The sequence below is a fragment of the Arvicola amphibius genome, chromosome 8, assembly GCF_903992535.2.
Source record: "Arvicola amphibius chromosome 8, mArvAmp1.2, whole genome shotgun sequence".
NCBI classification, from domain to species: domain Eukaryota; kingdom Metazoa; phylum Chordata; class Mammalia; order Rodentia; family Cricetidae; genus Arvicola; species Arvicola amphibius.
Genome location: NC_052054.1, coordinates 27094899 through 27121138, shown reverse-complemented (window position 1 = coordinate 27121138; position 26240 = coordinate 27094899). Strand labels below are relative to the sequence as shown.

General features: G+C 43.2%; 1 protein-coding gene across 1 annotated transcript in view; it reads left to right on the top strand.

The window, feature by feature from the left end:
• Arfgef3 (ARFGEF family member 3) overlaps positions 1-26240 on the top strand; it is a 146822-nt gene that overhangs the window by 7431 nt on the left and 113151 nt on the right. The window contains exon 2 of the mRNA XM_038340047.1: positions 3367-3418. Coding sequence (XP_038195975.1) covers positions 3367-3418 — 52 coding nt within the window. The remainder of the gene's footprint in view (positions 1-3366; positions 3419-26240) is intronic.

Sequence of the window (26240 nt, the reverse complement as noted above, 5' to 3'; positions counted from 1 at the left end):
TATGCACTACCATAGGGAGCTAAGTTTTCCTGTCTTTTGAACTCATTCACCTCCTTCTTACCTAGTCTGCATCTCGCTCAGTCTCAGCACTTCGCACAGAGAGCCTGATGTCTGTCCATAGGAGGGCCTCCTGTTGCACTCTTGACTAATGCCCTGTCTTTTCCTTCCTGGCATTTGCCACAGTTTGAAACTGGAGTGTATGATCTCCAAATTCTCCACCAATCTCCATTCTCACCCCTGGATCTCCACACAATACATGGCCTGAAATTCAGCGGGTCTGCCAAGGAGACAGGGGCTGTCACTGACCTCTAAGACCAATGTCAGGCTTTTAATGACTGATTCCATTGGCTCGTCCTAGGAATGCGGTGGGGCAGATGTTCATCGCCTCCCTCTACAGATAGCGAAACTGGGTGTGTGTCAGTGGCAGAACACTTGCCTTGCTTGGCTGAAGACCCTGGACTCAATCCCAGGTGAAAGAAATCTGAAGATGAGGGAACAGAGGCGTGGAGCTGGGTGACTTGTTCCATTCTGTAAACTAGTGTGGAGTCAGGTCATGCCATTCTCTCTGCTCTGTTATGTGTTTTTGGGGTGTTCCTCCCTGCAGAGCTACTCTATCCTACTACAGGGCAGTACTGGGGAAAGACAGTTCCATATATACTATAGGACAGTACTGAGAAAAGACAGTTCTATATATACTATAGGACAGTACTGGGGAAAGACAGTTCCCTATATACTACAGGGCAGTACTGAGAAAAGACAGTTCTGTGTATTTCAGGCCTTGGCTTCTATGTCCTTTGGACAACTTACATGAATTCTACCCTGTCCTACTTACATGGAGTAGGAGTCTCGGTTCGTGGCAACAGTGTGGTTGCCTTTTCCCTCCCTCTACCCTTTTTATCTTTAAAGGTGGTGTTGGGGAATCCTAGAATCTTACATGCTGGGCAAGCCCACAGAATGACCTTCCTGTTCTCCTTTCTCTCTCTTCTGGCTCACGCAGCATCTGTAGATCAGGTAGTGCTCAGCCCTGAGCTGGAGACGCAGCCCTGTCTCTGGAGAGCACAGAACACTCATTTGTCTGCTTTCTTTTCTCCATCAACAGCACTGACGTGCCCTCAGCACTGTCCCCTGTCACACTAATTGCTGGGCTCTGCTAACCCGTGTGGCCCTTTGAGCTGCCCCTAGAGCCCGCATCTCGTGGCTTCATTTTCTTGTCATCCTGTCCTATCCTGGGCTCTGACTTCAGTCCTCCCCGCTCCCGGTTGGGCCTCATCTCCAAGCCACCACTGACCCCACTCTGCTCTACTTACTGGTTTTTACTGATGCGATATTTTCCTCAGATCCACTATTTTTGCTCCATTGTCTACAACCGGCCTGATTCTGTCCCACTGGGTCCCGTTAGTCCTCAGTCAGTCTAAGGGACATATTTAGTTTCATGTTCTCTCTGATCTCTTAAGAGGGTGGAGGGCCAGTCTGTCCTTTCCCCAGGGAAGTAGTTCAAAATGACAAAGCTTGTTGAAGCTACATGGTGGAGACAGGCTGGAGCGACTGAAGTAGAACAATTTTGGATCAGGGCATAATAATTAGCTTTCTATTGTCTGTACTATTAGTCAGCAGTCGTATGATTTATCTGCAAACGGCGGCAAAGTATTGAGCATTAATAGGCTTGATTAATGAGATCTGAGGATGAGGCTCCTAATCAGTTCCCATACCTGTGACGTGGCTAAACAGGTGGTCAGTCTACCATGTCACAAGTGTATGTGATTAGCATGGGAGTCCCTGCCACAGGCCAGTGTGGATCAGGCATGAGAGGAGAAGAAACAGATTTGTTTTAAAGATGGAAACCTAATAATTCTTGGTCAATCTCCTTGAATGGAAACTCCCAAGAAATCAGGATGTCCTGATAATGTCGAAAGCACACTCCACAAACAAATTAAGTTCTGTGCTTCTCTTTTTTTTTAAATATGACTTTCATGTTCAAAATAGCATGAAAAAGATGAAAGATACAGAAATGCAGAAGACTAAAGCATTAGAAATTGTTTAGATTAATAGTGCAGTTTATACAATGAAAGTACACTGGATTAATTAGGTAATTAACAGCATATTGTACACTACAGTAATATCAATAAGTTAACATAAATACATGTTTACAGAAATTAGTCAAAATAAAAAAGGCAATTTTTTTTTTACAATGAACAAATTTCCTTGAAATACAGTTTTAAATATTCTTTGCTGTTGTTTGTGTTTGGTTTCTTTTGCTTTGTGTTAAAGAAAGAGTCTCATGCAACCCAGGTTGCCTTCAGATTCAATGTGTAGACTGGGATGGCCATCCTACTGTCCATTCAACTCTTTATTAAGCCAATCAGAAGGTACCTTGGTAGAGACACATCTTCACAGTATACCAAAGGATTATCCCATAATGCAATACCTTTCTTTTTTTTTCCCAAATGCTGGATACTTTGCACTATGTAGCCCAGGCTGACCTGTAACTCAGGATTCTTCTGCCTTAGCGTCTTGAGTGCTAGGATTACAGGCATCTGCCACTCACACCTGCAACCAAATGCAGGGCTTTCTCACTGAGCTATGTCTTCAGCTCAGCACCAACTGGACACAGCAACTTATTTGTGGAGTTGATCTGTTGAATTTATTTTGCTTGGGGTTTATTGACTCTCTGTAATCTATGGGTTTATGTTTCTTGTTAAATTTGGGACTAGTGCTACGAATAGTTTCCCATGCTCCTCTTCCCATTCTGAGATTCCATTTATGTGTATGTCAGAACAGCTAATACCAGGAGCTAGGCATGTTGGCACACCTGTAACTCATAGCACTCTTCAGAGGCGAATAGAGGAAGTCAAAGGCTCATGGCCATCCCAATCTACACATTGTGCTTCTCTTAATATCAAAGGAAAACCCAGAGAGGGCCAAGTGTTTCAATAATAGGAAAGCTGTTAAATAGATTACCATGTCCCTTAAGGTTCCTTGTGAACCTGAAAGTCTTTATAATTTGAGTTCATGTATTGAGAGATTAAAATGTTTCAACCAAACAGCTTTTGCTTTTGATTGGGAGAATGGAGCCTCTCGGCCAGTGGTAGGTACATTGCCTTGGCATTTTGGCTTAGGTTAGGGATTTAGCTATTCATTCCTCGTTGCTAATGGGAAAATGTGACCTGTTTTTTTTTTTTTTACCTTCTCTTTTCCAATAATGAATTGAGGTCCATCATGGGAAAGAATTTTAAAATAAAGATATGACTATTGTCCAAGGGGGCACACAAACTATCAGTGAGTTCAGAGAGTACAGAGATTTTAGAATTTAGATATTAATCCCAGTCTTTGAATATTTGCTTGTAACTCTGCAATATTCTTTTACAGAAACCCTAAGTGGCCTGGACACCATTGTGACGCTCCCTCCACACTTGCTGAGGTAAGAGACAGCAACTGTAATGTAACAGGAACAAAAGTCGCCTTCCATGTTTTCCTAAAGGCCGGATCACCTTGGTTTATAGCAGTGGTTCTCAGCCTATGGGTTGCGACCCCTTGGTGGGTGGTCAGACAACGCTTTCACAGGGTCACCCACGTCAACAGAAAACACAGATATTTACCATTCATAAAAGTAGCAAAATTACAGTGTTGAAGTACCAATGCAAAAAAATGATTTTATGTTTGGGGGTCACCACAACATGAGTACCTATAGGAGTTGAGAACCACTGTTTTACAAGTTTTCGTCTTATGATGTTGCTTGGTTTGGTGTCCCTGAAGTGGGCTATTTCATGGGACCTGACCCGTTTTCATCTGTGTGTGGAGTGAGGGATGAATGGTATTAGTAATACCATGGAGATGTACGAGAAGGAAGAACATGGGCAAGGAGAGGAATGACCAAAGCTACCGCTAACATGAGAGCCGACAGGGAACAAAAACCTTCCAGTGCAGCACAGAGAGAAGTTTCTTCTCTGGGAAATGCAGTCAGCCCCAGCTGGAGTGAGCTTAAGTTCTCTCCCAGCCCGGGGGGGGGGGGGACACCATCTTGCTGATGGGAATCTGAAGTCACCTGTGGCAGCTGTAAGACATGATCCGATTTTTCTGCCTTCTTGTCCTTCCCATGCACATTTTTCCTTCTTTCTCATCATTGTTGAAAGCAATGCATGTCCTGTGTAGAAAGTAGAGGAAAGAACGAAAGAATAGAGAGTATTTACAGCACCCACATAGGGATAATGACTAAAGCCAGCTTAATGGATTTTCTTAAATCTTTTGCACATACATATAGAGCATACAAATGAATATGACATTTTTCTTACATGTTAGTTTTCTACTTGTTTTTTACTTCATACTATATGAAATGTTTCCTAATTCCAATGTTTTCTTTTAATTAAAATATTGCATTTTTAGTCACATAGCTGTAACCAAATTTATTTAGCAGTTTTTCTTTTACGCTAGCACTTGACTATTTCTGGGTCTTCCTGTGACATTGTGAGGAATACCAAATTTGCAATCATTTGTGTTTTCTGCATTGTCAGAAGAGGGGATTTATTAAGAATTTCCATTCAAGAAAACTGAACAAGCATTATGCTTCCTTCTTTAACTTGCTACCCCTCCTATCATATCTTCTCCAGACTCACATGTTGTACAGACTCCCATTTTAAAGCTCTATAAAGCTTGCAAACGGGCAGAATGACAGCAACACACACGACTAGCAAAGAGCTGGCCCCAAAGGCCTGGTAAGAACTACAAAGGCATGCTAGTTTGAAAAGGTCTTTTCCTGCTTCTCAGCCCCTTTGTGGACCCTTCTGGAAACTGATTTGCTCAATGTTGACTTTGCCACACCAACTTTCCCAATTCAACTTTCACAGTCACTCGCCTGCTTTGCAAAGAAAAAGGGCAAAGCTGTTGCCATCCTGGGTCCTAGGGTGCGAAGCCAGCATCCCAACACAAAGAACTGTGAAAATACCAGTCCACGGGTACGGGAAATGATAATTGGAGCAGGAAACATGTCTTTGTGCAACTTGGGTAATTTGACTTCTTGGTTTTCAATAATCTTGAAGGAGACCTAATCCAGCTATAAAATGATAGATGAAAATAACTTTTGATAAAATCCCCTTCATTTTATGTGTAGATGTACACAGACAAGATTTCTTATTGTTTACATCTATAAAATAACACAGACGTATAATTGATGCTAAACCAGGCTTTATGATAAGCAGTGGGTGGTACTCATCCATAGATAAATGGTCTAATTGAAGAAATCAACAAATCCTCTCCATTTCTTCACAAATGCATTTCCAGTGAAATTGCTTTTTCCCTGTTAACAATATTAACATTCTTATAAATAATTGTTAATGTTCTTTGGATCAGTCGTGTGCATTAGTAATGATAGCTCAAACTGAAAGCAAATCGAATGCTTTTAAGCTCCAGAGTCCCAGGACGTTTGTAAAAAACATCATTTTATGTATACTTTGTTGTGAAAAGCATAATGTGGAGATTCATAAAAGCCTTTCAAGCATTAAGTGAAATTATATTTAGAAAAAATTCAGTGGGGAAAGTAGAATGGAAATGTGAGTTCAAGGAGGAAAAGGGAATAATGCAGCATTTTTTTGTTGTTAAAGGCAAGTTTGTTCTCTTGGTTTTGGTGGATTAAAGTCGTTTTCAGGTTGCTGTGGTTCTTATTTAGAGTCTGTTAGATACATCTAAAAGATGGTATGTTTTAAATGAAATTTTAAATAATTCCAATATGCAACAACTATAGCATTTGTGATCAAAATTATATTGGAAAAATATCTCAAATTTAAAATATATGAAAATAAAATCTTAAATTTTTCTTAATGATGATATAAGCCGAAAAATTCACCTTGACCACTGTTCTGAAGGTTGCTTCACAAACCAAAGTATTAATTCAATCTGAAAATGAGGCTTTTGTGGGTCTAGGTCTGTGATAGGAGCTCAGCCTCCAGGGTGAGGATAGCAGATACCAATGGCAGTAGAGTAGGGGTCTGCTCCGCTGTGTCCACAGGCAACTTGGGGGCCTCCTGAGATGCAATCAGCAGATAAGGACCCTTGCCTGAAGGCCTGATTGGATCAAAAAGCCTACACATGGAAGGAGAGAACCAACTTCACCAAGATGTTCTCTTACCTTTACCCATGTATTGAGGCACATGCATGTACATACACTCACACACACACACACCATGAACAGCAGCAATGACAATGACAACAGTACAAATAAATTATAATAACGATAATAAAAGGTAACTGGTATTTTTGTCCCATGTTAAGCAGGGGCGGCACATGAGCTAGAGGCAATACCATTTTCTTGGTGCCAGAGACATGAATTTGGTCCTCCTTTGTCCAGTGGTGTTTGCCTTCCTTTCATAGCCAACTGATCATCTTCTATACCCGTGGAGATGTTGACAGAATTTGTGGGAAGGGTTCCAGAGGAAGAACCGTGGACAGCTATGTCTGCAGGAGTCCTTACCTAGAATCATCATTATTTAGAATATAATTCAAATATTTATCCTGGTGACAGAGCTGTGCCATTGTCTTTGTATACAGCAGAATGTGTAGTACTGTATTTTAGCTGCACAGCAAAGTCCACTGAACGTGTTTCACAGGGCACTGAGACAGCCACAAGAATGAGACATATCAGAGACTTTTATTCTGGAAGGGAAGAATGAAGACAACCATGGCTACCTTGTTACATAGCATGAATTTATTACAGATATACATACTTGTATAAGGAAGCTTCCAGAGGCCTGTGAGTCACAGATATGCGAGCCTCTCAGAGTCTCTTCTGGAACAAGGGAAGAAGCCATAATTAGAGCCAAGAGGAGTTATGGAGTTACCAGCAGTGTGAGTGACTGCACTGTGTTGTTATTAGGGAAGCGGTACGATGAGCTATGACAGATACTCATTAATGTGGATTTGCTCTGAGTCAGCTCTTTACCATGTAAATTGATTCATCTGCCAGGCCCTGTGCTGTTCCCTTTTTGTTGCTGTTTTGCTTTTATTGATAGACTGATTGATGACTGATTTTTGAAGGTGGTGTCTCTAAAAGCTTGTTTTGGACAGGACCGTAGGGAACCATTCCAGTGTGGAACACTTTGGCCATGCTGTGCTCTTGGTCTTCCTTTCTTAACTCTTGCTCTCGGGTTAAATACATGACCATTCCAATAAACAGTTACTAGTAAGGCTTTGACCATTTGTGAACACTAGTAACGATAGCACAGCTCAGAAGCATACTGAGCCATTGCGGGACCTGTGCAGTATTACCTTCCCCCTCTTAGGCAACTGCTTTTAAAGACTTCTCATACAAGCCTGCGTACAATTTAACATGTGTGATTTAAGTGATTGCTGAGTACGTAGTGCATTTTAGGGGTGGAACACCCTAGTGGGAGTAAAGGAGCTATCAGGAGACACTGCCTACGTGGGAAGGGTGCCATGAACTTGTCCTCTGGACTCTTCCTTCCCCATACTTGTTAGTAGGTAATTGTTTTCATCCTTCTTCCTGCTGTTAGTCTAACCTTGCTTTTGACTTGGGAGCTGAGCATTCCTGGTCTTGGTTTGTCACGCTGAGTCTGCACTGCCCTTTCTTCCCCACTTCCTTCTCCTTGAACTTCAAGGTCCTACCTGTGTTTCTGGAAGGCAGAGTAAAATGTATCAACTCAGGTGCTGTCACAGTGTCCCTTTACTCAGGAGGCCGTCCAGAGTGCAGACTGCGCCAGAGGTTAGGGTTGCCCATCTCCTTGTCTCCCTTGTGATCCACGCAGTCAGTTCAGGGCGTTTCCTAACCGTGACTTTGTAAAATACTTCTGACCATGTCAGACTGCCACCCACAGTCATGGATTCTATTGTGGTTCTAGTTTTTTGATCCAGTGAGAAAACGACCTGAAAGTTCACATTGAAGTTACCGTTTAGTTTGGTCATAGCACAAACCAAACCAACGTAGCTTTAATGGTAACTTGCAGGACGAGCAGGGAATGCCTGGCCTCAGCCCCCTTGAGGTGACCCATCTTCAGCAATATTTAACTTTTTGGAAAATACTATGTCACCCTTTTCTGTGTGTTGTAGTCCTCATGAGGGCTTAGTTATTCGTATACCCACATCTGTCTTATCTGAAAACGTACAATTCACCTTTTCTCTTCTCCATCAGTTGAAAGGGCAGGACCTCCCGTGCCTGAACCATGGGCCTGTTATTATCACTGTTATTTGTAATGGTTGCTTCTCCCAGATGAGTCTCAATTTGCCAGCCCATTCCCTAGGGATGCTCTCCTCAAAGGGACCTTCCTAGTATTCTCTGCTCCTTAGAGTCCTGTTTTCCACCTGCCCAGCCATCTCTTCTCTCCAGTAGATTGCTGACCTCATATCTGGGGAGCAGTGAGTTTGGACACCTTTACTGGCATGGTTCTGTGTGAATCTACATGAAAGGGTCTTTCTCCTTTATATCTAAATAAGCCCAGACACCTCAGGTCTCCACTGCATTGGTAGAGCTGACTGAATTTCAGATTTACAATCCGTCTTGCTTGTATTTCCACACAGAGTCTCTTATCTAAGATCAAGATTGAAGTGAGACCAAGATACAGAACTAGATCCTGTCTTCCAAAGGATTTGCTTGGTTTTTTTCATATTTTTGAATTAATCTTGATTTTAAATGGGATATTAAACTTTATCTTCCTAAGGTATTAGTGCTCCCTTAGATTGTGTGCCTAAGACTAGTATGAAGGGTTCACATACATATACACACACACACACACACTCACACACCACCGCCACCAGGCCTGGTCCTGCATTCACACTGTCAGGAAGACCCCCGTGGCTACTGCGTGTCCTCTTTCCTGGTATGTTTAATAAAATGTCCTGCTTCTTGTAGGGCTTATTTGCACATCCCAGTCATTACCCCATTTATATCCTAGAGCCCCTCCTCAGTTGAAATAAAGCATACTTGCTATAGATGATCTGTATTCCCTATACCAAAGCTGAGACCAGAACCATTGATCAAGAAGTACTTGGCTTATAACTCAATGTTTCTCCTTTGTATGGGACTCTGGAATAGTGGGGCGTACTCAGGCTGTTCTCTTCATCAGGATCATCTCCTGATGAAGCCTTTCTTTCTTATTTTGTTGACCTTGAAGATCGCTGGGCTCCTTCACCCTGCCATGTAGAAATGGCCCCTCTCCTCTGAGTCTCATGCCCCTGGTATAATTCCACCATGGAGCTTAGCCACCACATCAGAAGTTATGTAGAGATCAGTGACCAGATCCAATGCTCAACAATTCATCTATTTTTGTGCCTCCCAGTTCAGTGCCTAATAAACCTTATGGGGATGAAAATGGCCTTTCCAAATGTCTCATCATTCAGCCCAGGGACTGTGTGTCTTATTTCCTGTATCCTTAGACATTATAGTATTTGAGGAAATCCCCAGTAGAGTTGACTCTCAGCTCTGGTAATAGGCCTTTTAATATCTTACTGAGAAAAACTCATACCCAACTCATTGGTCCCAGCTAGGGTAGACTTAGACCGCTTGCCTTCTACTTGATCAAAGCCCTGATCAACAGAATGTGTCTCCATATTAGATCAATGGTGGCATGGGAGTGGTAGTTGTCAGGACTCTGATCCTTATCCCATGCCAAAGGATGCTCAAACATTCTCAGGAAGGTCTCAAAGAGAAATTCTTGAACCACTGAAGTTTTTTTTCCCCTTTGGATTCTATTGGATTATAAACCAAACATTTCTAGATCATTTGCTCTGGCCTCAGCAGCACTGATATATGAAACAAAGGGCACCTATGACAGGTATGTCTTAATTTCATTAATTAATGGGTAGAAGAGGGCAAGGGCTCAGAAGTTCCTAACCCAACTCCCAACATGAACTCCATGTGTAGTATTTCTAACTTAAAGAAAGAAAGAAAGAAAGAAGGTTCTTGACTCCTACCAAAATTGTCTCTTTCCTTATACCCAAAGAACTTAGAACATACTGGTCTAGCTGTGATAAGGCTGTCGAGGGAATCCTCGAGCCGTCTTGTTAAAAGGCAACCCCTGGCAGCAGACCTCTGGTGAGCACTGCACAGGGCTGCCCTGGGAAGAGCAGCAGCTATTTCTCCAACATTATTAGCTCAGCTGCTATTTTGCTTTCCTTCACTGTGATTCTTTGCAGCCAACAATAACTTAATTACTTTCTCTTGCCAGTTCTGCTTCCAAAAAAATGGGAAAAAAGACTCTGTAGTGTTTCTTGCCATTTGTACTTGTGTGTTTTCCACCCTACTTTCTCCAGCCTTCTGCTTTAGTGTGGCTGCCTGTTCCGGACACATCTTGCTGCTAATAAGCTCATACATACATGCCTCCTTATCTTGACTTAGGGACCTACTGACCTTTCCTGCAGATGAAAAAAAGTGTATCTGTCAGTATTTGTGCTTGGAAAGATGCACCCATCACAGCTCTCCGTCTTTGTATTGTTTTAATTGTTTGGGTTTTGTTTTTTTGGTGTTTTTTTTTTTTGTTTTGTTTTGTTTTTTTTTTTTTGGTTTTGGTTTTTCAAGACAGAGTTTCTGTGTGTAACAGCCCTAGCTGTCCTGGAACTAGCTGTGTAAACCAGGCTGGCCTTGCACTCACAGAAACCCTCCTGTCTCTGCCTCCCATGTGCTGGGGTTAAAGGCATGTGCCGCCACCACCCAACTTCAAGGCTTTTTGGCTGTGTTGACCTATTTAATTTTAGTTCTATAACCACTGCATGCTGTGTGACAGTTTGTTTTTTGATTGAGAACACCTGTCTGCATCAGCTGGGAAGGGCCATGACAGCAGAGATCCCCGAAGCTGTTGTGGGGGAGCAGGTTTGGTCTTTTCAGTGGAGTTCCTGCCTTTCCCCACCTTCTTTTTCCTTCTTACATTTGGGTATGTGTGAAAGTCACGGGACAGCCTCATCTGGTGTTGGTTCCCATCTTTCACTTTGCCTGAGCCAGGGTCCCTTGTTTTGTGGTCCCCCACATCTCTGGCTCTCATCCTCCCCTTGCTGTCGGGGTGCTGAGATTATAGCTGAGTGAAACCGCATCTGGCTGACTGTTGGTTCTGGGGGTCTGCACTCAGGGCTTCAGTCATGCTTGCACAGTGAAGTGCTTTATCCACTGAACTGCCATCCCAGCCCCTAGTCCCTGCCTTCCTTAGGTAATGAGAGGTGCCCATAGACTCAGTCATCTCCCACTGTGGAGCAGAGGATGCTGGGTAGCTGGGCTAGCTGAGGAGTAAACATTAGCATACTGCTGGACAGGTGCTTCTACAAGGCTCCTGCCCTGTTCCAGGTGGATTTCAGGCCCTTCTGGGTTGAAGCTCATTGCTATGACGACTCCCGCTTGCTGCCCCTAACTTTCCTCCCTGGCACAGCCGACTTCTCTTTAAAGCATCACATCAATAGAAATGTGTTTGGGCTTTATTGAGCCAAGCTCTGCTGAGTTTGGCTAGCTTTTTACCTGGAGCGGGGGAAGTACTTAATAGGGACTTTAATAATTATTGGTTATTCTAAGTCTGGCTGATTTTTCTCTTTGGGGAGGATTCTTGATTTTAATCTGAAAGGGAACCTGGGAGACATTGTCAGCCTCATTGGGGCACAGTGGAAAGCTTTTCAATAAACTCTTGCTATGAAAAAAGTCTAGTACGCCCCAAAGCAATTTGTCTTAAATAAGTGAGTAAAATAACATCTCAGTGCTGGCCACAAAAGACTTCCATCAAGGACAAAGCTCCATGTATGTAGAGTGGTTTTAGCCATTCTGATGCTGAAACCTGCCTTATAAATCAGATCTGGCAGCTTCTTCTCCTTCCCACCACTTTAGAAGAGGGAGTATTCCTGTCGCATTTGACTTAATGTTCGTGACAACACTAGACCCCTTCCTAATGTTTAGGCAGCTTCTTCCCTGCATATCTGTCAGTGGTAAACCAGTCCTAATGGTGTCCACATTCTATTCCCTTTGATAAGCAATACGGCAGTTGGCCTCAATATAAGCTTCTGGCTCATAGCCCAACGTAAAATCACTCGTCTAAGTGACACAGTCTCCACTTGCAGAAGCCATAATGTAGCAAAGACGCGCAGCCTCCACCCAAGCTAAGATGGAGGTGTTGTCAGCCTTGTGGGTCTTTTCTTTTCTTTTCTTTTTTCTTTTCTTTTCTTTTCTTTTTAAAATTTAACTTCTTTATTGATTCTTTGAGAATTTCACATCATGCATCCCAATTCTGCTCATCTCTACCTCCCACCTTCCCCTCATCCCTGCAGCACCTCCCACCAAAGAAAACAAAGTAAACAAACAAAAACAAGAGCCAAACAAACAAAACAGACAAAATGTCTTCGCTTCTCTTTCTTTCCTGCCTCTCCAGCACCTCTTCATTCACCCTGGCGGCATGGGGGGTGGGGCTCAGTGTGTCACACAGTACACCCTTTTGTTCTATCAGCTTTACTAGCAAATGTTCACCACCATGAGTCACTGCTCCGACTCAAGGCCTCAGGTTTCTGGTACACCATCATCACTGGATCCTCACCGGAACTCCTCTGAGGTATCTTGTGGCCACCCCAAGTCTTAGAGATCCTGCTGGTATTATCCCCCAGGACCAGTCCCTTCATGAGCTCCAGAAGGTCCTAGATGGGGTAGATGCTAGGGTGGGCCAACCCCAGGCCCACTTGATGGGTATTTTCAGAGGTTACCAAGGTATGAGTTGGGAAGCCATGGCTACTCATCCTTCCTTTATGACAAAGCTGTGATGATTTTCTAAGACTCCTTGATGGACGGATGCCTTCTTCGAAGGAGATATACCTCCATCCCCCCCCCCAAAAAATCATGAATTTTGTTTCTTAACCCTTTTCCTATCACTTGAATAGGATAAGATGTATGCTGTGCCAGTTTTCCTATGTGTGGTTTTATAATTAATTGCAGGGGTACTTTTAGAGCGACATCTTTGTTTTAGTCTCAGAGTGTGCCTCAGAGTTGTGTCTGACTGTAGAAGTTGGTTCTAGATGACGTGTGTGATGCTAAATCTATCAGTTCCATGTTGTCAGTGGCTCAGGGAGTTTGTATCTCTCCTCTTCACATTTTTTTTGGGGGGGGGGGGATACTGTCTTTTGCAGACACTTGTTACAAAAACTAGAATTATGCTTTGTTTCCTGGGAAATTTTCATCAGCTCTTTTATGTCTTATGTTTTTATTTTACTGCATATTTAGGCCGAGGTGACGTGTGTGTGTATCAGGCCCCCGCGTCTCAGTGGTATCAGTAGCTACACAAAGCCTTGATGTCTTTTTCAGGAAGAGTTCAATGCATTCGACACCAGACTTACTGTGCCTCTTTGAGCGTCTACACTTCTTAATGTGCTCAGGAGCCATATTTTCCCATCTACGTTCCAGGCATCTTAGAACACAAGCTTCCAAATTTCAAATTTAGTTATGGTTTAGGGGACCCTTGTAATACTATGAATGCTGCTCTCACTGGCCCACGAAGCAGTCCAAACTCTATGGCTTGGTGAGCCCTGGAGCTGGAGTGGGGAAGGATGCTCCCGAGCCAGCCCAGGGCAGACCCAGAACAACTGGATGCCAAAAGTCTCTTTGTTAAGTCCTTACAAAGTAACATTTCCTCCATGGTTTAACATATAGGACTATCTGTCTACCGGCTCCCAATCCTTCCGTCTCTCTACTTAGGGAAGAACTAATGTCTAGAGAAGTTAATTTCATATGGAAAAATTATTTGATGAAGCATCATTTCTGAACATTTCTTTGGAAAATGTGCTCTTTTGCCACCACTAGTAAGCACAATGTAATGTTCTGGTGTGTGCGTTTGCACACCTTGCATCAAGACAAATTTCAGTGCAATTTCTAAAAAAAAACAGAGCTTTGAAAGAGTGTTCTGAACTCAGAACCAAGAGGTAAGTCATGAATTCTGAGAGCAATCAAGATTAGTATGTATGCATGGTGTTGCCAGGAAATGACCTAAATTGACTTTGTGCCTTTGGGAAGCAGAGGAAACCCCAAGATAAAAGAGGCTCTGGTCTGGAATTGATGTGAATACCCACCGGGAAAGCCTGAGTAATTATGTAATGAAATAAGTAATTCTGACTTCTCCCAGCTTCCGCTGCCTTGGCCCTGTGGTGAGTCTGCAGCAGCAATTCTTAGGGCTCTTTCAGTGGGATGAAGATGAGTGACCCTGCAGATTTACTGAGAGAAAACTTGAGAGAGGCTCATGGTACACCATAGGTCTGCTTCTAGAATACATTAGATTTTGAGCTGAAGCAAGCTTAGTTTTTCAATCAAATGAAATCCAGAAGAAGTCGTTATGTTTAAAAGATATTTTTTCCCCTACCAACTGTAACTTCTGTGTTGCTTGCTTTCTGTTGTAAATCCCATTTTGTTTCTTTCTGTATTTACCAAAGCTGGGAGAAAACTTTTCAAACACAAAAGGGGTTTTGTCTGCAGATCTCAGAGGCAGCTGGTGGGGAAAAAGCCCGACAGCTGCGTGCAGTGTGCGCTGTTGTCGCAGAGGTACAGAGGAACGGGAAGAGCAAAGGGTGGGATCTGAGGACAGGGGCCTCCATCCCCAAGTGCTGGAGAGAGCTGCCAGGTTTACTGCTGAAACTTTTCAGTTAAACCCTAAACCCTAACAGAAAACTAGCAATGGAAAAGAGAGTAGTCACATGACAGTGGCTGGAAAGGTAGGCGGGATGCCTTGGTGGGTTTCAGACAATGAAAATATAGATGTGATTAGAAGTCAACAGGATACTTGATTAAGAAAGAAACAGCGCTGGTTTTTGGTGAGCACGCCAGGCAGCAGTATGAAGGATAACTCTGTCAAAGATGGTTTCCAAGACTGCCTGTTAGCTCTGTTGATGTCGGTCTCCTTGGCGAGGGAATTGTGCTGAGTTCTGTTGGCGGGAAGGGACTAAACAGGTGGGTGCAGGTGTCCTGGACTCAGAGTCCAACCTGCACCGTTCTGCCTGCAGAGAGCACAGTGAGAGTGAAGCACAAACTTCCCGCCAAGGAATATGCCCTTTGCTGCGGTGGGCTGGCGAACGAGCGTGCCAAGACAGAACGCTAGGTCCTGTGTATAAGTCCCCCGTGTATGACATTAAGCACACAATTATGCCCATTGATGTCTTTAAAACTGAAAGGTAGGCAGGTGACTCTGTGACCAGGATGGGGACATGATATGACAGGCCACAGAGCAGAGCACCCTTAGGAGGAAAGAGACTGTTAGCAGTCTGTTAGGAGGAAGAGCCTTGTTCTGAACCCCTCGGCCCTCTGTGTCTCCCCATACATGGCAGGAAAGGCACTCCCACCTGTAGAGTCCCTTTAAGGGACTTTAAAGATTTGTCCCTGTCATGGACCAATTGAGCAACTTCTTCATTTCTTTGTGCTCAAGACCTTGTATACTTGAAATGGCTGAGGTCCCTAGGATCTTCCTTGTCTTCCTTCCTTCCTTCCTCCCTCCCTCCCTCCCTCTCTTCCTTCCTTCCTTCCTTCCTCCCTCCCTCTCTTCCTTCCTTCCTTCCTCCCTCCCTCCCTCCCTCTCTTCCTTCCTTCCTTCCTTCCTTCCTTCTTTCTTTCTTTCTCCCCCTCTCCCTTTTCTTTCTTCTTTCCATTTCTTTTTATTTTATGTGCATTGGTGCTTTGCCTGCATGTAAGTTTGTCTGAGGGTGTTGCATCCTGGAGTTAGAGACAGTTACAAGTTGCCATGTGGGTGCTGGGAATTGAACCTGAGTCCTCTAAAAGAGCAGTCAATGCTTTTAACTGCTGAGCCATCTCTCCAGCCCCACAAGGAGCTTTTTTGAGAAGTTTTGGATTGCATCTAACTATCATACTGCACACTGAAACAGACATTTAAAAGATTGATTTTATTTAAAAAATAACAATAGTAAATCTATTATACTGTATGTTAGTAGAAATATTTCTTCCACCCCCAAAAAAGCATTTTTAATATGGGTGTGCCATCTCCATATGGAAATTGTCCTTTAATATCCCCATGAAGAATGCATTTCTCATGCTCTATATCAAGGAAGGCAGTACTCTGCAGAATGCACAATGTGTATAAGTGAATGCCACCCAACAAACAGGCCTGTGGTATCCTAGTAGTCTGCAGAGGAATCAGATGTTTTTCTAGCCTGAGTTCCAATGTGTGATTTTTAGATCAGAAAACAATCATACCAGAAACAAAGGAGCAGATAAGAATGTGAAATGTAAATAGCATTATTTCCTGTTCCTAAAGGCTAAATAGACCTAACTATCCTTGGGCTTTTGAACCAATGGGACTGACCTGACAGGACTTGGTACACTTGACAATGCCAGTCTTACATGCTTTGGGGATTGAGCTAACAGGACCTGGCATACTTGACCATGAAGTTTTAAGTGTTCTTTGGGGTGAACCATGATGGAGGTCAGCAGTTCTGGTGACAGTTAACTAGGAGGACAGTGCGTTTCCCCATCCCATCGTACTCCAGCACACACCCGGCAATGGCTGGGTTCAGTTTTTAACAACTGAAGACACGTGTCGCAGTTAGCATTAGCAGTCAACTCAACACAAACCTAGAGTCACCTGGGAAGAGAGAACCCGAATTGAGGGATTGCCTCCATCCTGTGTCCATGGTGTGAGGTGTTTTATTGATTGCTGACTGATGAAAGATGACCCACCCTGTCATAGGCAGTGTCATCCCCAGACAGGTAGGCCTGTGCTACAGAAGGTGGCTGAGCAAACAAGAGGAAATAAGTCAGCAGCCAGCTTTATCCCATAGTCTCTACATTGGTTTCTTTACTTGACTTTCTTTAACGACGGGCTGTAAACATTTAAGCCAAACAAGCCATTCCCTTGCCACGTTGCTTTTGGTCAGTGTTTTATCATAGCAATGGAAAGCAAATGGAAACAGTGGGTAATTGTGGGCATTTGTAAAGTCTCTGGGCTGGTCACTTCTTCTAGAACAGAAGCTATTGCCTGCCTGCCCAGCAGCATCGAGCCATCCCTAACCCCAGCCTCACTGTGGGAGTGGGAGCAGCTTTATGTTAATCAGCCTTAAGCATCCCAAGAGGCTATGCCACTGGCTGGTCTGCCACAGCCTGCCCTGCTCCAGAATGCCAGAGGATTGCTATCTGATCCCCGAGGATGCTTATTCTCTCTCTGAAATTTCTCGCTGCCCCTTGGTGCTTGGAGAGGCCATAACTCCGACACCACCATAAGAAGAGAAGAGCCAACAAAGAGGTAAAGCCAGAATTCCAGGGTGTACTAATTGGAAAATGGAAAGACTTGAGTTCATAATTGTATCATGGAAACATTGAATTTACCTAAACCCGGAGCCACCCTGCCTCCTGTTTCAAGAAGCTTCAGGTCCGGCTTGTCTATGGCTCTAGCTGCAAGCACCATTGTCGTGGAATCTCACTTCAACTGTGTAAAGGTGTGTTACAATTGTTTATGCTGCACAAGATTGCTTCAACTGTGTAAAGGTGTGTTACAATTGTTTATGCTGCACAAGATTGCTTCAACTGTGTAAAGGTGTGTTACAATTGTTTATGCTGCACAAGATTGCTTCAACTGTGTAAAGGTGTGCTACAATTGTTTATGCTGCACAAGATTGCTTCAACTGTTTAAAGGTGTGTTACATTACTTTATGCTGCAGAATATTGCTTCAACTGTGAAAAGGTGTGTTACAATTGTTTATGCTGCACAAGATTGCTTCAACTGTGTAAAGGTGAGTTACAATTGTTTATGCTGCACAAGATTGCTTCAACTGTGTAAAGGTGTGTTACATTACTTTATGCTACAGAATATTGCTTCAACTGTGTAAAGGTGTTACTTTTGTTTATGCTGCATTTGTTTAATGATGTAAGGATGTGTATTTCATTATGTAAATATGTGTTGCATTTGTTTTATCTTGCACCTGGTTGGTCTAATAAAGACCTGAACGGCCAATAGTGAAGCAGAGAAAGGATTGGCGGGACAAGCAGGCAGAGAGAATAAATAGGAGGTTAAAAAGAGAAAACAAGAGAGACGCCAGCCAGCAGACACGAGAAGCAGTGAAAATAAGATATATAGAAGGAAAGAAAAGTAAGAAACCCTAAGGCAAAAGGTAGATAAAAAGAAACAGATTAAGTTAAAAGAGCTAACCAGAAATGAGTCTAAGATGATAGGCTGAACATTCAAAACTAATTTTGTTTAAGATTCTGTGTCATGATTTGGGAGCTGGTTGGTGGTCTAAAAGAAAACGCCTGCTATTATCCACCAGACACTCTTTTCGGGAAACCCATATGACTGTCAGGGATACATGGGAAGGGATGGCAGTCTAGTATCGAGGGTGTCCAAGTCACTGTTGTAATCTAAATGCACTTCAAGAAAGCTGTGCATATGCCCAATATAATACCGTAAACTTGAAGTCTCGTGAGAACTTTTTGCTTTTTTCCAACTCAATTTCATGATTATTAAGCATAAACTTTGTAGAGGACAACAACATCTTCATGTCACAATAAAAAATATGTATGCAAGCTCTCAAAACCCATGGCAGCAGGATGGACACTCCTTGCTTTAAATGTGTGACCCAAGTGTAGCAGTAGATTTTCGTCAGGTTCACCAGTCTACAAATAATGGCACAGGGACTAATTATTAGTTATGAAAGCTTGGCCTTAGTTTGGGCTTTTTTCTAACTAGTTCTTATAACTTAACTACCCTGTTTTCGTTAATCTATATTCCACCATGTGACTTGGTTACCTCTCCTCTGTTGCATATGTTCTGTGTCCCCTTGATATCCCCTCACCTCCCCCCCAACACACACACACACCTAGATCCATCTCTCTGACTTCTTCTTTCTGCCTGGAAGTCCCACCTATTCTCTCCTTTCTAGCTATTGGCGATTCAGCTTTTTATTACAACAATCACAGCAATACATCTTCACATAGTATTCAGCTATCCCACAACACATAATTTATGCAGGGTGTCTAATAGAAAATAAAAGGTGGGACAACCCTGGATGACTATGGCAGCCAAATATCTTGATGGCCACTTCCAGTTATTTTTATTTCTTCTGTAGGCTACAAGGTTGGTTCTAGAGTAAATGTTTGGTACCTGTGCTCAAACAGGGATGAGCACCTCTGGCATTCACAAGGTATGGGTCTTAGATGAGAATGTTGATATCTGTCCCACACCCCAGGAATGGAGATGAATACATCCACATGTATGTATGCAAGCATGAATACATGAACATGTATGTATGCAAGCACACATACATGCATGCATACACACATATCCATACAAGACAGACTTGTACCGCCTATGTAAATAGCCAATTGACTTGTGTTCTCTCCCACTTAAATCTAATATCCACCTCCTTATGGTCAGTCTCTAACACAGTTTGGCTGGCCCCTAATTCTGAAGGCTCTAATTACAGCTTGTTGCTCTTCGTGGGAATTGTAACTTCTTATGTGTTATATCGTTAACTTCACAATGGGTATAACTGGCCAGTATCTGTATTTTAATGAGAATCTGAGGCTTTTTAGAAAAAATCATTGGCTTGAGACATTGCAACTAAAATATAATATGACTTCAAGTACAGATGTGACCGATGCTGCATTCTGTATCTTCAGCAGGTGTTTGTTGATTGTCAGCCACTTAGACATGTTATCATAGGAACCGCTGCTCCTTTCTATCTCTCCATCATTCATCCTTGGGAAATGTCTCGAGACAGAAAGCATATATGTGAACATGAAAGTATTGGATTCTCCCTATAAATAGAGCCTGGTTGACATACTCAAGTTACAAATTCATTCCACTGTAAATGGTAGAAAGCCCAGGCAATACTGATCCCAATGAAATGGGGCTTGCTTTCCTCATGTGGTAGGCTCTCTACAGGCAGGTGCTCAGTACTGGTGGTGTCCTGATTCCTTGGTTTATGATTATATTTCCTTCTTCATACCACAAAAAAAAAATGTGCTGACGTTCCAGATAACATATCTATATCCACTGGACAGAAATTAGACAAAGAAAAAAATCAAAGATGGAAAGGCAGTCCCAGCTGAACAGGCCTGGTTCTTTCGAGAAAGCAAAAGTATTTCCAGAGCTGCAAATAAGTCTGGAAATGGATGAGTAGGACTGTTGGGAAGCCATGGTCCAGTTATTTGTTAGGCTGTTAGAATCCGCTCACTAAAGGAAAGTCACTGAGTCATGGTGGCCTGCTAGCCACACTCCTGAAAGCAGAGGCAGTCATCCCCATTGTACAGTTAGGGCAATACGACTCATAGGGAACACAGGGGTCTGAGCCAGGACCAGCGGCTCAATGAGGTCCCATTTCCGCAGGCTCCCATCACTGCATGTACCTTTGCTTCTAAAGTTCCTTTATATCTCGCGCTCACTTTAGAAATCCAGTAAAGAGCCAAGTCCTCTGCCAGGGTTGTACCCTGTGCTGATTGGCCAGGAGTGCATCATGGCTCTCCCAGAGTTGGACTGGAATCCTTTTTAACAGCCCCCAGCACTTTCCACAGTGCTCTGGCTCTGCTTAGATCTCCCACCCTAAACACAATCAGAAGGCTCCTCACTCAAAATGCTGGCTTCTCGTTGGGAAGTCAAGCTGCCTTGGTAACCCAGCAGGAGATTCTCTGGCTTATCAGGGACAATCCAGTCATTCCAGCCTGCATCAGAACATTGGGTCCTTCTGTGTTCCTGGGGAGGTAAACACTGCCCAGCGTGATTGATTATAAAGAGTGGCAACGAGCGAGTGCTCCCCAGCACTTGAGCGTGATTGTTTTCCCAGGTCATTTTAACCATGTTCATATTCATCACCAGCAGGATTTCTGGTCATTTGGACCCTGCTGGGCATATCCTTGAGAGAGAGCAGAACAGAGAGTGCCTTGGATACCTTCCTGCAATAGTGGGGAAAACACGGTGGATCAGCTCATCTTAACTTGATGGAAACTGTGTGTTCAGTTGCCCTGGTAACCAGGCATCTGTGCAGCTGGCTGCGATGGGGGAACAGGTGGTGGAGTCAATTACTGTGTTTTTGTCCACTTAGGGATTGCTCTCATTGACATTAGGATAGAAAATGAATGGAGAGACCTTTCACCTTCTACCTTGTAGAAAAAGAGCCACTTTTCCTTAAGTAGGCATGCCTACACAGCAGGAGTAGCCAATTATTAATTATAATATTTACAATCCTCACATACCTAACAAATTTTTATTAGAATCTATTGCATAAAGCAATGGGTTTCATTATGACATTTTCAGACATTTACAATATATGCTTTTATTTACCCCTCTATGATGTGGGATGCCCCTCTTTATACTGTAATATGCTGTGTTACCATTGGTTAATGAAGATGATGATTTGGCCAACAACCAGGCAGAATATAGCCTGGCAGAAAATCCAAGCAAAGATAAAGGCAGGGAGGAGGCAGAGTCTGGGAGAAGCAAGACATGAGGAAATAAGCCACGAGTCTTGTGGTAAAATATAAAATAATAGAACTGGCTTAATTTAAAAGTAAGGGCTAGGTAGTAATAAGCCTGAGCCATCAGCAAAACTTTTATAATTAATCAAGCCTCTGAGTGTTTAGGAACTGGTGGGTGGAAGACAAACCTTTGTTTACACCCCCCCTCCATGACTCTCAGAAATTCTTGGCAATTTCTTCTTTCTGTGGGACCTTTTTTTAATTTGTGGTCCATTGACCACCAGGTCACAGGGCAGAAAGAGCAGAAGTGGTGAGCAGGGCTTTGTATGGCCTGTGAACATGGCCAAAATAACCTTCCAGGAGGCAAGTTCAGTATTACAGCTCAGCTTCACTCCAGAGTAAGGGAGATATATAGATATGTAGGATGGGAACTGTGCCAGAGGGGGGTGGAGATCACCTAATTTGCATTATGCAGCCTGATCCTATCAGAAACCTTTTAGTATAATGCCTAGTTATCATGTGTGGCAGTATGGTCCTATTGTGAAGCTCCTGGCACAATGTTTAATCATATGTGGCATCAGGAGAGAGCATTTGCAGGAAACTAAAAGGTCACATCTAAGGTAGATCAGGCTCAGGGACCGTTACCAAATAAGGTCAGGCAGAGAGTAGAAAACCCCCACAGCAGGCAGGGGGAGTCTTTCCTCTTGCACTGAGTTCAGAGAGAGCTGTCCAGGTATGGTGGACTACAACCTTTAACCAGCAGGGCCTCCCATCATCTTTCCTCCAAGCATATTTCTTCACCAGACTTCAGGTTCTAAACCAGTTTTTATTAGTTCTGTGGGTGTCCTTCTGTGAATTTTTCTAACTCACCAAGTCCCTGTCTGGATGTAAGACAACCACGGTCATGCCTGATGCATGTGGCTGTGTTGTGTTGGATCTTTGTCTGAATGGTGAGAATATCAAAATCAATGAAAACTTACAAGCTCCTCCTTTCCATCCATGATAATGAGTGTCTTAGTTGGGGTTTTATTGCTGTGACGAGACACCATGGCCACAGCAACTCTTCTAAAGGAAAACATCTAATTGGGGCTGGCTTACAGTTCAGAGGTTTAGTCCATTATCATGGCGGGTGACACACAGGAAGACTCTTAGCTGGAGAACAAGCTGCCTGGTCCTGAGGCAGCAGGAGGTGAATTGATTTGAGCTTCTGAGACCTCAAAGCTCACCCCCTAGTGACATGCCCCCTCCAAAAGCATCATACTCCAACAAGGCCACACCTCCTAATAGTGCCACTCCCTATGGGCCTGATGGGAGCCATTGTATTCAAACCACCGCAGTGAGGGTCAGAGACTTCCAGTGTCCATAGCTCCATTTCTGTGCCCTGCCTGGGGCTTGTCATCAGGAAGCTGTCTCAGTCTTCATTTCAGCAGCAGTTGGCCTTTTATTATTTTACCAACAGAACACTAATTACTGCTGCTTTTTTTCTTTCTTCCATTATGTTAAAAAAATATAAATAAATTGTCTTGAGGCCTGAGGAGATAGCGCTGTCTATGAAGTGCTTGCCACAGAAGCATGAGGACCTGAGCTCCACCCCTAGAATCCAGGTAGTAAGCTGGTCATGGCAGTAATTTCAGCACTGGAAGGCAGAGACAGACAGACTCCTGGGGCCTAGCCTCTTCATCAGTCTCGAGACCACTGGCAGACCCTATCAAAAACCAAAATGGATGGCTTCTGAGGAATGAAAGCTGTATATATACACACATGCGCCCATACATACTTGTGCAAGCACACACAAATACAGAATATTGAGTATGTTTGTTTGTCTTCCAGCAGAAGTCTGATGTAAACAAAGTCCTGCAGGCAAGTAATGTTGAATATCATTCCAAATGTAGCAAAGCCGCATATTCCTGGAACATTCTGGGAACACAGTGCCTCTGGGATGATTGTGTCCAAGGCAACCCAAAGCAAAAATCTTCAAATTTTCCCACCGAATTTCTAATGAATACTTCTTGTCTTTAAATCAGATAGTGCTGGTCCAGAGTCGGCTCTTTTCTGATATGTCTTCATCTGACTTTACAAGCCAACAGAGGGAAGTATAGTGTGTGGTGTGTTTAAAGCAGGCAGCTAATAAGGAGCCAGACCAAGTCTTTGGGTCTTACCTGACACCTATCTTTAAAACGTATTTACTATGCGAAGTCTAAAAGGATAGCCAAGATTTAGAATCCCCAAACATATTTCTTCAGAAAGTTACTGTTTATGGGAAAATAAATTTTACATCATTGTTCCCTGATGTTTCTTGCCAAAATGAATTATTTGGTGGGGTTTAGCCATCTCACAGATGGCTGAATGAATTTCAGTGGCTGGAGAAAGAAGAACTTTTAACAGAGAGGATCACAACCATAACTTCAAAATGTTAAAAAGTCTCAGTTTAGACTCTGCTAGTTTTAAATTACTTAGAAATTAACAGAATAGGCCGACCGGTGGTATCACAAGCCTTTAATCCCAGCACTCGGGAGGCAGAGGCAGGCGGATCTCTGTGAGTTCGAGGCCAGCCTGGTCTACAAGAGCTAGTTCCAGGACAGGCTCTAAAAAAGCTGCAGAGAAACCCTGTCTCAAAAAACCAAAAAAAAAAAAAAAAAAAAAAAGGAAAAAAAAAGAAAAAGAAAATGCCACATCACTTACAAATACTGACCTGTAATAGCTGGATTATGTCCTTCAGAGATTATATATTGAAAACTGGAATATGTAGTTTCTAATCCTTTATAGCTTATATATTTAATGTATATGGAATATATTTCCATGTATATATGTATATATATATATATATATGGGATGTATATACATATATATGGAAAACATTTCCTGGTGTTAATGCTCTTTGACAGCATTTTAAAGGCTAGTAACACTCCATCAAGCTAATATGAGGGAAAAAGTCACTTAAATACTGACCTTAGCCGGGCGGTGGTGGCGCACGCCTTTAATCCCAGCACTCGGGAGGCAGAGGCAGGCGGATCTCTGTGAGTTCGAGACCAGCCTGGTCTACAAGAGCTAGTTCCAGGACAGGCTCCAAAGCCACAGAGAAACCCTGTCTCGAAAAACCAAAAAAAAAAAAAAAAAAAAAAAAAATACTGACCTTATCACAGTTAAGGTTTTAATTGTTAGTCAGAAACTGGAATAAAAATTCCAGATAGCTCCTCCTCTTTACAGGCAAAGTTTTATTTATTTATTATTTATTTTCTGTTGCGCTGCTCTGACCGTAGTAACCAAGAGAATAGTTTAATGGGGAACTATGCATGTGCTTCGCAGCTTCTCAAGCTTCAGTCCATAGTTGCCCCATGTGCTTTTGCAGAACATCAAGGTGGGGAAAGTGTATAGCAGAGGACATTTTTTCCCCAAGTCCTTTTTGAGAACTGAAGGCAAGACCCAACCCCAATGGCGTACTTCCTCCAACTAAGTTCCACCTTCTAGAGTTTCTAGAACCTCCCGGAAGATTACCATTCACTAGGGGACTGAGTTTCCAGTGCATAACCCTTCACACCTAACTCCTAACACAGCTTTTAGGTGCAGCATGCCACTGTGGAATTAACTAAGACCGCTGAGTTGCGTGGCAGTGGCTTTCACAAGGACATCCATTGTTAACTGATTATAAGGCAAGGAGGGCGAATGCATTTCCCCAACAGTAATTTGACCCTTTCCTGTATAACAAGCCTCCAAGCTTCCATATTCTATGCATACCCTGGTGTTGGGGAGACAGTAACCCTGCCAGGAGGTTCTCTGGGGGTGCAGAAGGGCGCATGAGAGCAGCACTCATGAGGCTGAGTGAGTAAATTGAGAAAACGGTTTTAAACTACTGAGCCCGTGCTTGATGAATGGCTGCTAGGCTTGAATGGGTCAGTTGATCCCGGCACCAGGGCCAAAGCTTGAGGTAGTGTCTTTGGCCTTTCCGTAAGCGCATACTGTCCTGATACTTAGCTTTTATATCTGAGGCTAAATTTAATGGCTCGATGCTGAAACTTTCATGGCTATAGATAAAAGTCAATGAAAGTGACGGATAGAGACTTTTATCCTCTGGTGCCACATGCCTGCCCGTCTTACATGGGAGTGTGCTATTCAGATGGAAGCAAGTCTTCATTGCTCTCATCTCATAGGAGGTTGTTTTGGGGACAGTGTAGAAAAACTTAACAGAGTATGTATGTTCATTACATTGGTTAACTCCCATGAATGAGTGTTTTTATATCGTGGATGCCTTTGTCGCTGAGGTTAGCATGTGTTGCCTTGAGAATGTTACTATGCTAAGGGCAAAGACCCTTATGCCATGTGGTCCTTAACATTCGAGTCTGGACTCCTCCACTTACCAGCTTTGCCCATGGGTACATCTTCATCTGTGACATCGACCTGATAATGTCTGAGTTCTAGTGAATATGAAATAACATGGCAGAACCTTCTTAGGTCATAACTGGCTCTGATGCATAGATGCATCACGTTCCTTCCTTTCCACACCTCCACCTCTAGAGCAGGGGCCAGGTGTTTGTTTTTCCAGCTTTTGACAGTAGGCTCATGTATCCGTCAGGGCCTGCTGTTTTAAGGTACATAGTTAGATTGCTAGGTTATGTTATTAACTCGCTCTGAGCCTGTTGGCTCATTGGTAGCAGAAATAATTACCTGTCAATCCTGCATACTGTTTTAAGTAGTATAATTAAGAGATAAGGTATACTAGGCCGCTGTCTGCACAAGGTAGGCACTCAGTGAGTAGGGCACTAGCACTAAATGGGCATGACTTTGAAGGACAGCTTTCCGGGCATCTTCCTGGTGATCACAGAGTCCTCTAGACTTTTTGTTGGTGTCCCAAAGGAGCCCCTTGAACTCAGTTCCTAGTGGTGCAGTT